Raw genomic sequence first — 14,968 nt, forward strand, 5'->3', positions numbered from 1 at the left:
GTTTATAATACGAGCAGTACAAGCGCTAGAGACAAGCTTGTTCGGCTCAATGACACATTGGCGATGACACTAAAGGGTCGACCTAACCCTGTTGCTGCCCACCGGCTCGCCTATATCCTATCCGTGTTGCAAGATGAGACTAGAGAAGTCCCTGTGGCTCGTGTTCAGGGGGAATGCCAGGTGTGCCAGACCCATGTCATCCGTCTAATTATCCCTGACAAGATTGCAGGACTGTGGGTGGTGGTCCTTTGGAGGGTTCCCGGGACAAGCGGACCGAGGAGAAGCTCAGGAATTCAGGACATGGTGGACCATATGGAAAAGCAATATTGTGGATGTTCTCAATGACTTTATTTGGGGCTAGATGCGGCATCCCTGCATCTTACAGGCAGCATATCCGATTTCATAATGTAGACGTACACTCTCATCTTTGGCTTTACGATAGTACCACCGTTCTGGTTTTGTTTTATCTGTTGACTGGGTGAGATCGTATGAATCTCCGGCAGTGAAGTGAATGACGTAAGCCGGTCTTGGCCGCTGCTATTTCCAAATTCTCGGCGACGACAGCATCATCAACCGACACAGTGACAGTGTGCATTGATGTCCACTCGACCAGACAAAAACCAGCGGACGCTGGCGGAACTCTTGACGCGTCCTGGGAACGGTGAGTTGGTTGGTTTCACCGTGTTAGTGTCCGGTGCAACGGTTTACGAGCTTAGGTTTGTCCAGACATTTGTGCAGATTGTAGGGGTCGCGCACCGAGGTGAATTATCAACCACCTTCGTCCCGGGTTTTTGATTTCTGACATGAATGGCACTGCAGATGGGCGGTGTGGAATATTGGTGTCTTCGTGTGGTACGATCAGGTTGCAACTTTTTGCAACTGCAGCGCTGAGGACGATCGAACAGTGTCAGTTGCGCCAGCATTCACCGTAAGTTAGGGACCCACATAAGCAAGGTGTAAGGATGCACCACAACTCCTTAGGGTTCAGTTCACAAACTTCATTTGTCAGTAAAAGTGTCACTTTGGACACATGGACAAAGGATCAGGTGGAGGTTCGGGTCTGGTCGATCTATAATTGTTGCTCAAACTCAGGCCCTTCTTTAGAGCATGAAAAACATGGGAAATTCCAAGGCTAACTCGACTTACAATCCTGATGAGCGGAAAAACCCACCACCCACAAATGCTGACGAGTCCGATCGAGGAAGTGAAATGGAGAAATTCATTCGAGACAAATACCAGTATAAGAAATTCATGGCTCCCGTCAAATCTTCACCATCCCCTTCACCGCTCGCACCCCTTCCGAAAGACCCCGTCCCTGGACGTACTGGCGGGGTGAGTCTAGGTTCACACTCCGACCTAGAAGATGTTATCCAAGTTATCCGCGCCCCATCGCGGGCGAAAAGCACCCCCATCGTATCATCAACCTCGCTCTCTGGGAGAGGAGCAAATGTGCTGTCGCCTCCTAGTCCTGCACTTCCACTACGCGGGTCGTCGGGGGCTCAGCGTGAACGCGTATTCGGCAGTGGAACCTTGCCTTTCAGACCTTCGACGGCCTCTGCCCTTGAGCCCCCGGCGCCGAGTTCGAGATACACTCAACCATCCCCACGACCAACCTCATCAAACGGACCTTTGGCACCCAATAGCCAACCTCCGCTTCAGTATCTATCACCATTCACTTCCACAGTCCCGTCGTCTGCATTACCATCCTCCAGCCCTCTGTGGCATGACATGATGTCACTTTCGCTTCAAGAAACGGTGCCCTCAACGACGAATGCCCAGCTACCATTTGCGACCTCGGGGTCAACCTCCGGGACTTTTGGTTCCCCATTTGGCGGTACCACCTCACCTACGTCCACTTCATTGGCAACCCTCCGTCCCTCAGGCGATATCCTCGGGATTGGCACCCAACGAAGCTTCAGCATGCCGTTCACTTTGTCCCCATCTACCGCAGGCGCATCAGCATTTGGAGGGGGCGTAAGTAGTGCGAGCGGAAGCTCCTTGAATCCTTTCTCATCTGTGTCGGCCCATTCCAGCGGGAGCTCGTTCGGAAGTGGTTCACACCTCCAGCCGCAGCACACCTCGATGTCATTGGGGAATAATTTCAATGCGTCGTCTTTGGGGTCCACTGCATTCCTGGGGGCGCGTGCTTCTGGGCTTGGTGCATCCGCTTGGGGTGCTGGTGCTCCACCGTCGACACCACCGTTTGGTCAGAATGGGTTAGCGTCGATAGGCGTGCCAAACTCAATCATGCCCCCTTCATCACTTGGCCAGCCGGGCTTTGGTATTGGTGCGAACAATGCATTTGGAACCATTGGCGGAGCTTCGTCCAGTCCAGCCTTTCAACAGTCTTATCAATCGAGCACCCTGGGCTCGCCGTTCTCTTCTAGTCTGTCACCTACCTCGTCTTTCCAGGGGGCATTTGGAACAACTTCATCCCCAACATCCTCGTCTCCATTTAGTGGCGTGGATGCCCAGACGTCATTCGCACAGAGTATGCTGCCTGCACACTTGAAAGGCAACTCGCCAGTTGCATCAAGGAACAACACTGGGACGAATCCGTTCGGTACAGGGCAAGGACGCGCAGGCAACAATCAATCTCCCTTTGGAGCGTTTGGAGGTGCATTCTGAGCCCTTCCCTGTCTGTGGAAAGTGTTCAGGTTACGTCAGCGACGTCATTGTAGTGATCAACCAATTTTATTGGTTAAGCTGCAATGAATGGAATGAATCTCTTTGACTTGTATTCTTTATTTTAGGTTCCAAATGATGCCGATGTCGAGGTTACCCGCACAGCAAGTCACTTGTGAAGTTTCGTAAAACGTCCAGACTTCGCTATAGGGTAAGGGTTGACACATGGATATGAAGAAAACACGCGCCGCGTCGCGGCAACCACAGCCCACATCAGGTGGAAACGCATTCTGAAGGAATTGTGTAGAGGATCTTCATGCCGACGACTTCTGGATTAATTGAGGACGCCGTGACGACCCAGTAACCCCCCAGCGTGCAACAGACTGCGCACAACCAGCAGGAGATGTGAAAGCAGAACCAGTGAACCCCTTATTGCAAAATAAACGGGATCCCACTTGCCGAAGGCATCTGAAGGTAAAGCGCCTTCGCCTGAATATTCTTAAATCCAGATGGAGGATCGACTAAATGAAGCGGCGGAAGCGGTGCCTAGGCTAAGCATGAAAGAATGAAAAAACCATCAGCAATGACAGTGTAACTCGTTATACGCTCCGTCATATATAGGCGCGGATGCGGAGTTTAAAATGAATCATACACACGCCTCAACCCTCTTAATCTGCTGCCGCACAAAATATTGTACCTCCCATCTTGTCAGCTCTCCGACCGCCATCCGCCAGTAGCAAACAAGGAGCAAAGGCATATGAGCTACGTCTGCCGAATGAACGTTCCTCCATTAAGTAGATCACGATTAGTAGAGATGCACAGGGTGACAAAGAAGATGAAAGGGAAATATCAATAATATATATGATAAATGATAAATGACCAATTGACTGAGAAACAGAGAAGGATGGAAAGAAGCCATATGCTTTGTTTGCTCTGTCGATCAGAGTCATTGATAAAGTTCGCACTCGTAGCTCTGAGAGAGGGAGAAGTGGCAGAGACCAAAAGAATGAATGAATAAGAACTACGGCACTCAGGATTCCCATGTAGTCCCCTTCCATGGTACTAACTGACCGGTACTCAGCTTAACTTCGCAGATCGGACGGGAGATGCGGTGCTTCCCGAGTCCTATGACCGTAGATGCCTGGCCCTACATTCCCGCCTCTGATGAATATTCCCACCGCTCGGGGTTGACAGACAAAGGCACTAGATTGGAAAGCATGTATGGTCGTGGGCATGGCTGTCCTGTCATAACGTGGGTGCAAGTCTTCGAAACGAAGGGCAAGGGGAAAGAGAATGGTGTCGCGTTCTCATTCTGCTTCCACAGCCAGGGCGACGAACCTAACCGAGCTCTCAAGTCTCCGTGAACATGCGAATAGCTTGAATACATATAACGCTCCGAAGATTTGGGCGTAAAGGAACGGAGTTAAGAAAAAACCGCATCAATGACCAATGAGATCTCGAAACGACTCGCAAGCAATCGGGGGTCCAGTGAGTGGAGTGTACAACTGCCAGTTGCTAACCGTAGTCGCTCGACAAAGCAGCGATTCGTCACCCGAAAAGGCAAGTACCGAAGAGTCTGTTGACTGTTCTCCAGGTCCCACAACACAAGTCCCTTAGAAATGGGACATCCCTCAGGCGGGATTCTATTAGTAGTGACTGCAGTGAAATATTGAGCTATGAGGTGCCTCGGTATTCTGGGTCGTACCACCCTCTAGTTGTCGCCGCCAACCGCCAAGGATCGCACATGCCCAACTTTGGGCATAATTAGTACCAGTTGGGGAACCAGCCTAGGGAGAATCGAATTTGCTCATCGAAGATAGGGAAAACCTACAGACAAACTGGATTGCATCCATATGACATCCTACGGTCTGGCTCTGACTCGAACATCCAACTCAGGTTTAGCCGTCTCAGCCTTCTCACTCCTGGGACGAAGCGGTGCAGACACTGGTGAAAGTACTTGAAACTCTATTGCGTTGAAACAGTTTATCCTTTGTGGATTTATATGTGTCTTTCGTTCAGGTGCGGAGGTTTGACTTGGTTCGATCGTGCTCCTCCTCAAACGTCATTTATTTATAAGCTGCTGGGTATCTATGAGGGGCCGTTCCTTCGCTCGCTGAGCACCTCCGAACCTTGCCGTTCCTTGCGTCTCACGATAACCCTTCCTTTCTTGCATGATGTCGGCGTCTGAGGTTGCCCATGATTTTTTTCCTCAGCTGGAAGGCGCTGGTCCAGAACTTGTTCAATCTCATACGCATATCAGCAGCGTCCTTCGACCATCTAACCCAGCTGTAGCACGCTCTGATCGTCCGAAGCCTTTCAAATTCCCTGACCCTCGGAATCATCCCGACTCCGCTAACTGGTACACCTTTGACTCAGATCTATACAAGAATAATGGTTGGTCAATATTTATGTTTTACATCATATCTTACTTATGACCCATTGTTATCCACAGATAATCTGGTCGTCAGTTCCCCGTCTCCGGACTCTGAGCAGGAGGTCCAAAGCCAGATTTTCCAACACCGCTCCATCTCTTCCCCTCAACTTGCACAATCTACTAGCACATTTCCTAATGCCTCCCATCATCATGAACACACCCAATCTCACACTGATCCAAAGCCACGTCGCCCCTCCCTCCAAATTAGCATACCAGATGAGATTGCATCACGACCGTATGCAAATCGAATGAGGCCAGGAGCCCGGTCCCCCAATTCCCCCTACGCTCGGCCAGCAGATACCATGTATCATTCTTCCGGTTCTTCAGCAGTTACGGCTGGTCCCAGCCACATTACCCTCGCAAAACCCAATTCCACGCGTTCTTCTCTGGCTTGCAACGCATGCCGAAAGCGCAAAGTCCGATGTGTCGTTCCCGAAACAAAAGACGGAGGGCAGGATAAGCCGCGCGTCTGCGAGCGGTGTTCGCGAATGCGGTTGGACTGTGTGTGGGGTGAGGAAAGAAGAAAGAAAGGCTACAAAGAGAAGGACCCGTCGGATTCACACTCGTTGTCCCCTTCAAGGAATTTTGTGCCTTCGAGGATCGCGGAACAATCTGGCGGAGGCTCACGGTCGTTGGCACAGACGACTTCAAAAGAGCACACTGACCCGTGAGTGCCATTTGTCCTGCATTTTCATTCCCCCAATTCATTTTGGGATTCATCTCCGTCGGTATAACATAGACCCACCCGGGCAGCTCCAAATCATATCCATTATACCCCTGCTCGGTTTATGACCGATTCTCGGCAAGGTGATATTAATCTATCGCGTCGTTCTTCAGCAGGATCATCTTCCGTTATCTCCGGACAATCTAATCACCCTGCGGAGGGTATAACTATCGCTCGCTCACCTATCGCTTCCATTTCCCCCCATACTAACCTGACTTTCTCCCCCGCTTCCGATATCACCGCACACACATCAGTCTCTCCCAACGCTCCCGTCACCACCTTCGAACATGGTTTGAGTCCGTCATCTACAAAGCCTGTGCCGGCTGGCACGTCTCATGCACAAACTTATACCCACCACCCAATTAGTGCTTCCCATGTTCTTGGAGTCTCCCAGGATAACTTCTCTCAGTGGTCCGGGCAAGGTTATATGGAAAAGTTTGCTGGACCGTCAACAGATACTCACGTTCCAATCTCTCATCCTGTCTCTGAGAACAGTATTGATGCTGGATCTCAGGGAGCGTACAGTTTCCAAGGCCCTATGGATGCCGCAACGAGTGGTCATACCCTCGATGGGTCCACTCAGAGTTTCCAGAATCTGTGGGGACAGGGAATCACTCTTTCCACGGCATTCGATATTCCAGGCTTTCCCAGCACAACCACGGCACCAGACCCCTCTGCCATATCGGGCCCACAATACTTTCCCAGTCAACGCCTTGTGCAACACCCGCTAGGCCCCTCGTATCCTTATGTCAGCCAATTCGGTTCCAACGATTGGACGCAACTGGAACAGTCCCTGATGACCAACCCCTACATTTCTCTCCCTCTAGATCAAGGCTTGTTTTGGTTTAACGCTCCTGGCCATCAAGCGGACCCTCAGGGGCAGAACATCCAATGTTCACCGGATCAATCCGACCCAGCCGTACTATACACTGACCTTCCGCGCGCAGGGTCGGTAATTAGCTCTGATGGCTATTCCGAGGGTACCGCGGGCATGAGTGCTTTACTCCAGAGCAGAACTCAAAACGGACAGATTGACAGTGAAGTTTGGACTAGCTTGGAAGTTGAGGATTTGGTCCATGGGACATCAATGGATTTTCAAAATCACAACGGACCGGACATCCAAAGAGAGGATGCCCGAAATTGCGATCAGCTAACATATCCTCCTGCCCCTGCGGGCCCCGAGCAGCGTACTAGCCGATATGACACCGCATTAGTCCATTCTCAGTCTCCATTTCATTCGGCTGCCGCTGATCTGATGGGGTTCGGTCTTGTGCCGAATCCTGGTGTTGACGGAGATACGCCCACCCCTTCTGCTCGCGACCATTCATCGCTTTGGGCCAGCCTGGGTCTGGCCCCACGGGGTCCCTCATGCCCTCCCTCATTCTCGCATGCAGATCCCGGCATCAGCCAATCGTCATTTCATTGATGGCGATTTGCGTAAGAGGGATATGGATGTTCCTGCTCCATTAATGGTATCATTTCATGTTGAATTGTGAGCAGTGCTCTGCGGCTGGCGGAGAGGTGCTGCTGGCTAATGTCCCGGCGCTGGTGTCACAGTGAAGCAAGGGCCAATTACGACTGGCTTGAGGCTGTGTCGGTTTCCGTTTTCGCTCATCTTTGTTTTGTTTCGTGTCAGGGTCACTTATCGGAACTTACTAATGAGGCCGAGAATTAAGTTAGTTCTGGATTGGCGCTAGGATCTTTGTGCTGCTTTGACAGTCACATAGCATCTAGCAACGTTCTTAGCAACGTTCTGCGTGTATGTAAAATAAACTTGATGTTCTCTTTCGTGCCGCAATTTTGCCTTGAGATTGTATTGTACCCTGTTTCCACCGTTACCACCGAGAGTGAATATTGTTAATCGAACACCGCGTACTGCGGGACTGCGTGGCAACTGAAAGTCCCCGATAAGGCATTTGCACCGTACTTAGCACCTATTCTCCTGGGAAGGCATATGCGTCTGTATTTGGCGATAAATGCTCGCAACCATCACGGTTAGGCACAACAGCAGCAATTCGAACCAGCGAGGTTTCTCCACATGCGTGGTACTTTGTTTCCGGTATGAGATCAGCGACCCATGCAATGAAACACATCCCCTGACGTAAGCAGAGGGGCGCGGAGGCTTCCGACCTGAGGTGGGCCATTGGCGCTCCTCAAAAGCCGGAAGCTAGCTGTAGCCATAGCTTTGCCCCATTTCCCCATGATGATGTCCTCAATTCCTTTACAACTTGCTGAAGATTATGACGATGATGCTTTATTTGATCAACTTGGTATTTCCGCTAAGGACAGAGCCGTCCGCCGACGAAGTTCTAGAGGTGGGCATCTTCTTCGATCGCGTAATCAGGCAGCACTCAATGCAGAGTAGCTTGCGACTCGTGTAGGAAGATCAAGAGTCGTTGTGAGCCCCCTTCGGCGTCGGGCGAGCCATGCAAAAGTTGCGCGCTACTCGGGCTGGGTTAGTGGTTTTAGCGATTTAGAGTGTCGATAGAGGTTAATGCTTCTTAAACTTTGTTCCAGCTTGCACATTTCTGGGTAGGTTACACATTTGTGCTCTACGTGAACTCAGACTGAGGTCCATGACTCTACACCTTTCCTTGACCGTCTTTGTTAGGCCCAAGTCGTAAACGGTGCGTCGGCTCCATTCTTTGGATACTTTATGCTCAGCTTTTCGTCGACTATCCTTTCGTGCCATGGTGTGTCCCCCTACTCAACCGCCACCCGTTAGAGGTCCTCCAAAGGGCTATATCGACGCTATCGAGACGCGATTACACCAACTGGAAGCTATCCTTGGGACTTTCATATCCACCTCCGACCCTCGTGCACAAGGTCTCATTGCCAACCTTCGGCAAGATGGTCTTGCGTCGGCCGTCATTGACAGGGTGGACAGTTCGCCTTTCGGTACTAAGGCCAGAATTTCCGTTGCAGCTCAAGGGTCCTTCTCTGCTGATAAGAGTAAGGCCCAAAGAGCCCAGGGACCTCGGAAGGCCCAACCTGCCGGGTCAAAGGTTGCTGTCACGCAATCCGATGGTTTGTATCTTTTGCTTCCAACAATTAGTTTTCACTTTCTCATGATTTTCTTCTCGACAGACCCCAACGAAGTGGATCCTTATGACTGGCAGAATCGCCTTGAACGCTTAATGCAATTGGGGGCTGGTGCAAGTTCCCCTTCTTCCTCGTATCCTCTGCTTAGTGAAAGTGTCGCAAATGACACATTGCCCAATTGGACTCCGACAGGGCCCAGCAACCAGCGGCGTCGTATTGGTGACCCCAGCGCGCCCCTCAATGCCAGCACGTCGGACTCAGGTGGCATAAATAATAGTCAAACTAATACCTGGTCTCCTCCATCAGCTCATTCTGCTTCATCTCCCCTGTTTCATTTGACACATTTCGGAGCTCGGAGGCCGCTATACTACCTTCTGATAGACATCAATCTCACGGGGATAGCGAAGGGACGGGTGACGATGAGTCGGATGAGCTTTCCCAAATGGGTCAATTGTCCATCGACGACCACTCTGACGTTCGGTACCATGGCCGAACCTCTGGATTACATCTCCTCGCCAATGCATCTGCGTCTGCTGCGGCTAAGGTTACGATATCAGGGAGGCGTGATCAACTGTTTCACCCATTATCTCAATCCCAATCTGGAGATGGCACGTCGGACAATAATTCTCACACCAAGAAGACTACGGAAGATACGCCCGGGATATTTGTACCCAGTACAGGCCAGAAAGGTGGGATTTGGTACTTCCCTCGTTCAGGCGTTTGGCCGGCCGTCGATCCAAGTAAAGACCACCGCGCGACAACGCAATCACAATCTTCTGGAAGCCGAGAGGTTTCATACTCACCAAGAGGCTACACTACCGGCGCGCCATTGAAGGAAGATAGTCCTTCCTCAGATCAGTACAGCGCAAGGGGTTCATCTATCACAGATGGTTCGTCTCTACCGGGGAAGCTCAAGCACACAGTGTCCCCGGCGGTCACGTGGATAGGGCCCTCACAGCCTGATCCTGAAGGGGATCTTGCGGAGCGCGATCCCATTCTTGTGCAACAACGCCTGGCCAGCATACCTACTTTCATCGAGGAAAGGGATCTTGATTTGGTTGTCGTGAAGGTCTCTTTGCCACCAAGGGATGAGCTTGACGAATTAATGGCACTCTATTGGAGACACGTTCACCCGGTGTTGCCGGTTGTACACAAGGCCCACTTCCAAAGGTCGTATCGAGCAGCGTGCGTGATTTATACTGTTCATGTTGAGCATTGCTGATAATTGTACCATTTAGTTTCGACGGGACGGGAGATGATTATTCCCAGGAGAATAGCCAGTCATCTGAGCCTGCTCCAAAGCCAATATCTCTTACACTGCTATATGCAATGATGGCCTCTGCATCAAGATATACAAACGACGACAAAGAAAGCGTACCAAAGATGTCGCTGTGGTCAGCTGGGCTAGAATATGCTGATAAAGTTCGGCAGCTTATATGTGAGTGATTTTGTGCAAACGTCCGCTTAGTATCGTTCAAGGCTACTGTCCCTAGATTGGGGAAAAATCCCAAGTCGTTTGTCTACTATCCAAGCCCTTGTCCTTGTCGGGTATCTTGACGTCGGTGTTGGTGCCATGGCTGTGGCCTGGCAGACAGCTGGCCTCGCTGTTCGCACTGCTCAAGACATTGGATTGAACCGCTCAGTTGACAAATGGGTTTCCCACGCGGGTACTAGCGTTTATTCTGATGAAGAAAAGGAGGCGTGTCGGAGAATCTGGTACAGCCTCATGCTTATCGACATGTAAGTAGACGCCCTGGTATTTCTCGTATTTGTTCATTGACTTGTTCCCAGCTATATCTCTACCTATATTGGTCGGCCATGCTCAATATTGCGCACAGACTACGACACCCATCTCCCACAGGATCTAGCCGAGGACGCCCTGATATGGGAGCATCTTACTGACGAATCAATTACTTCATCGTCCAACACATCGTATGTGGCAGGACCCTGCCACATCATCCTATGTTTCCGACACAGAGCCACTCTCTGTAAGTTGAGGATCTTCTGAATCTAACTTCTCACCAGCTGAAGGGCAAATATAGCGTGCATCATGGCGGATATTATTCATAAAGTGTACGCCATTCGGCCTGCCAGCAATCGGACTACTGAGGCGACAAATCTGGAAATACAACTGGACAAGTGGTACTATGATCTCCCTGAACCTCTTCGATATGTCTGTCCAAAATCAGACCGCATTCCAGCGCCTCACATCGTGACACTTCACATGGATTATTGGTGCACGGTCTTACTTTTGCACCGGCCCTTGTGAGGAATTTTTTATCCTCATTCAATTCATTTAAAGTAACTCAACCTTTGTCCTACCAGCATACGAGTCAAGGCACAGAAGCTAAATGTTATAAAGTCTGAAGCAGAGGACGTTGCTCCAAGTCCGTCGGCAGTGCGTTACGCACAAAAGGCGTACAGTTTGTGCGAAAAAGCAGCCAATATGCTGGTTGCAATTGGTAAGTCTTGGCTATCTAAGACGTCTATTTTAAGCCTGTCGCTGAGTTAAGTCGGCTGACTATAGTTTCCGCATATGCCGATAATTTCTCAATGGAGTACTGTCCAGCGTTCATTACTTTCTTCTTATTTACTGCAAGTATTATGCATGTCACTATTTGTACGTCTCTCCTTTCAGCTCCAGGTCCCTCGACGCTGAGCGAGCCCGATTTTAGTGTTTGATTCTCCAGGAGATGTGCAGTCCACTCAAGCGCTGAAGAAAGCTATGGAAATTCTGGAGCAGATGTCAATTGTCTGGCCGAGTGCTGGTCGGGCCTGGGACGTTTTAAACAAGTCTAGGGCTAATATTCACGAGGCCGAACTTACCTCGTGTCAAGATACTCCAGAAAGACACAAGCGAGCTGCAGAGGACGATCTCGAAGTTTCGCAATTCCACACGGCGAACGAAGACCACCTTGAAGCGAGGCCTAATTGGGCTGGGGCAGGCCAGGACTTCGTGCAACCTTCATACCCTGCCAGCGCGAAATTTTTTCCTGTTACGTCTACGGCTGCGCCTATTCATCCAGCATTTTTAGATGGAGCCCCCGATCCAGCACAGCAACAAGATAAACCTCTCTTTTCACATCCCCCGCAAGCTGTTCCTCAATCACTTCCCGACTCGGGTCAATCCATTTCTGGATTTGAGAATTTCACCAGCAGTTCCATTAACTCTCAGTTAATCCCCAACCAATGGGCAAACACTCGTGATCAGGTGCCCGAAGCCCGTCCTCCTATTTCTTCATTGCCTCAACAGCCACTCCAGCACCTCCCTCAACAACACCTTCAACATCAAACAACTTCCTATGAATACGATTCTCGATATCTTCCTCCACCCCACCCTAGTTATGCGTATCAGCCCCCTCCATTGCAACCACCTAGCGGGCCTGTCTATCCCAATTTCTTGGGCAAACTCCTAGGGAATCCGCATTGGTCAATCCTTTGTCGAATCGCACTTTCACCGAACAGCCCTTCTGGACCGAATTCGCCGCCAATGATCCATTTGGTGACCCTTCGTCACTCTCCGCATCGCTTTATAGCTTGCCTCTTGTTCTTGACAACGGAAGAAACCCCCGTGGACCGGAGCCCGTACCTACTCCGTTAAACGCTCCATCCATGTTCCAGATGTTCGACCGACAAGGTGTTCCTTCAATCGATCGCTTTGGCTACCCCTCATGAACGTGTGTCGGTGATAGCTTCTCGGATCACAGGGAATGTTCCGGCTTCTATCCGTCTCATTCAGGACTAGCTTTCTGGCGTCGTATCTGTTTAAATCTGATAAGTTGTACCTATTCTTGTATTTGAGATCTAATTTACAGATATGACAACTCAAAGCTGTATCTATAACCTACTACATATCTCTAATTTCCTTCATGTTATGCACTCGATGACAAATTGCAGGAGGACCGCCCTACGCGGAGATCAAAGCTTCCATACATGCTCTGCCTGCCCAATCTTGAAGAGACCCAACCAGCTCCGGCGTAATAATATCATTTGTTGTCCTGGATGCAAATACCATTTGTGCGGAGCATGCACATATCCTGCCTTGCCATCTTCGACCCTCTGTTGCCACATGCAACTTTTCCTTGAGAGGTGTGATATTATGTGATCCTGCCCCACTCGGCGTCGTTGTATGTGACGCAGGGAGGCTTATCGGGGGAACAGCAGATGATTCACTGAGCTTCGACAGCGGAATTTCGTCGCTCGCAGTGTTGGATGGTTGAAAGACATGGGCTAAGTGGAGCAGGTGGAAAGTCTCCATCTATGAATGTGCAACCGTAGTTTAGAAAAGAATGTGGACGAAAGATAAGAGCTAGCCTGCCTCCAAACTCCTTAGTTTTGGAACGACGGATAACGCATACTCGATCAGATTTTCGTTATGGTCTAAGAATGCCGTTTGACGCCCTTGAGAGGAATAGAAGCTGGGCGAGTATTAGTCGGAGGATTCCCAAAAACTCAAAATGAGACAAACTGACGAATCCGCGGATGCATTTACACAAGTGTCCAGTATGTTTGAGCCAGGTGGAGCGAGTTGTTTCAATGATTCAACCAGCTGGGCAGTTTTTTGAATGCAGTTATAGGTACATTGTATTGTGAATGCGAACCTTTTTCCGGAGATAAGGATCTGCGGGTACCTAACAGAGAGTGGATAAAAATGATTTCTCGGGTGAATGAGGTCAATAAGTTCGAACCGGTTTGCTGATTCGATACGCATCCTTTGCGAAACCATCTCCTGTCCTGGAGGAAGTGAAATCGTAATCGTAATTCCTCGTTATGGCAACACTGGCTTCAGGCACTGCAACAGAGCCTGCAGGCTGACACAAGAGTCAATTGCTGCAGCAATAGAAAGGCGAACTTGAGTTGGGGGCCAAACTTACTACGTTAGCAAGTCCGCCACAAGAACCAAATCGGATGATGTACATGTCTCCATCGACACATTCCCGGCACTCCCGCACGAAGAAGTCCATGTTTGCGAACTAGGCATTGTGGTCAGGCCTGCTGGCTGACATGAAAGCTGGGGTTAGACAAACTCACACCCATGCCTATCGCAACGACACTCAGGGGTACACCCTTGTATGTGCCTGTCATGGTTAGGAAACCGCGGTCGCTCTCTACTTTGATGATACCACCATCATTGTAGTCGAACTTCTCCGCCAATTTGAGAGCTCGATGAGGATCGCCTACAGTGACCTTTGCGAAGGAGGGCACAGGATGTCGGTGACATAAAGATAAGATTCATCGGTGGCCCCGCCGTACTCACGATTCGATTGGCAAGTTCCCCCAGTCGGAGACCAAGATGGTACACTCGACCATCCTCGGATCTCGGGAAATCTGTCCACGACGCATCGGGATCATTCTAGAACGATTCAACATCTTACTTACTAGCATCAGTAAACTTCGCCCTCATGTTCGGCGCTTGAAGGGCGAACGGATAGCATGTCTGGTTACATAAGCACAATCTCCAGGCTCCGGAGACACTGCTCCGGATAAACACGTCCGATACAGCACGCGTACATGAGTACAAACACTTTCCAGGAATAACTACCGGGTGTGATCGGGCGAAAGATACTTAACATCAAAGCTTATTCCTCGTCCTGTCTTTGTGCTTCGTCAGTTTGCCTTCCTCAAGAAGAGGAATAAGATGGTCTAATCTTTGAAGGTACAAAGCCCAACGTCAGGGCCAGGATTGGAGCACGAAGTTTTGTGTTGACCTACTCAGTGACGACACAGTCTGTATATTCCACATCAGCCAAGTGGGCATTATGACCATCCTGGGCCAGTAAGAGTACAGTCAGGGCACCGGCATTCCTCCCAGCAACCATGTCTTCAATACTGTCACCAACCATCATCATCTCACATGTCTGGACGGCCCACTGCTTCTGAATGTGTAGAATACAAGCTGGATGGGGTTTGTTTGGTTTGAAAGTCCGTGTCATAATTGGGGAGAAAGTGAATTCCGGAAGGAAGGTTTGAAGGAGATGGTTGACGGGTACATCGAAGTTGCGGGTGCAAATAGCTTTGCAGATCCCTCGCTCGGTCAGATATTTCATCAAAGGAACCAGTCCCAGCTGAGGTTTCATTTGCGCCTTCAGATTAAGTCAGAGGTGGCGAAGCGTGGACGTGCAGGTACTCGCCATGGCTTCACG

The 14,968-nt window shown here is 50.2% G+C and overlaps 1 protein-coding gene across 1 annotated transcript; it reads left to right on the forward strand.

Annotated features, from left to right (window-relative positions):
- The first annotated feature begins 7,796 nt into the window (after nt 1-7,796).
- Nucleotides 7,797-12,755, forward strand: EI90DRAFT_3110253 (fungal-specific transcription factor domain-containing protein). Its single transcript, XM_039062640.1, has 13 exons — nt 7,797-8,098; nt 8,149-8,238; nt 8,448-8,810; nt 8,871-9,153; nt 9,177-10,010; nt 10,064-10,263; nt 10,319-10,565; nt 10,617-10,813; nt 10,868-11,090; nt 11,151-11,287; nt 11,353-11,445; nt 11,501-12,173; nt 12,242-12,755. The coding sequence occupies exons 1-13, from the start codon at nt 7,984-7,986 to the stop codon at nt 12,498-12,500; spliced, it is 3,714 nt and encodes a 1,237-aa protein (XP_038907353.1). The 5' UTR covers nt 7,797-7,983; the 3' UTR covers nt 12,501-12,755.
- The last annotated feature ends 2,213 nt before the right edge of the window (nt 12,756-14,968 follow it).

Source organism: Cantharellus anzutake, assembly GCF_015039405.1.
Source record: "Cantharellus anzutake strain C23 chromosome Unknown EI90scaffold_440, whole genome shotgun sequence".
NCBI lineage: Eukaryota > Fungi > Basidiomycota > Agaricomycetes > Cantharellales > Hydnaceae > Cantharellus > Cantharellus anzutake.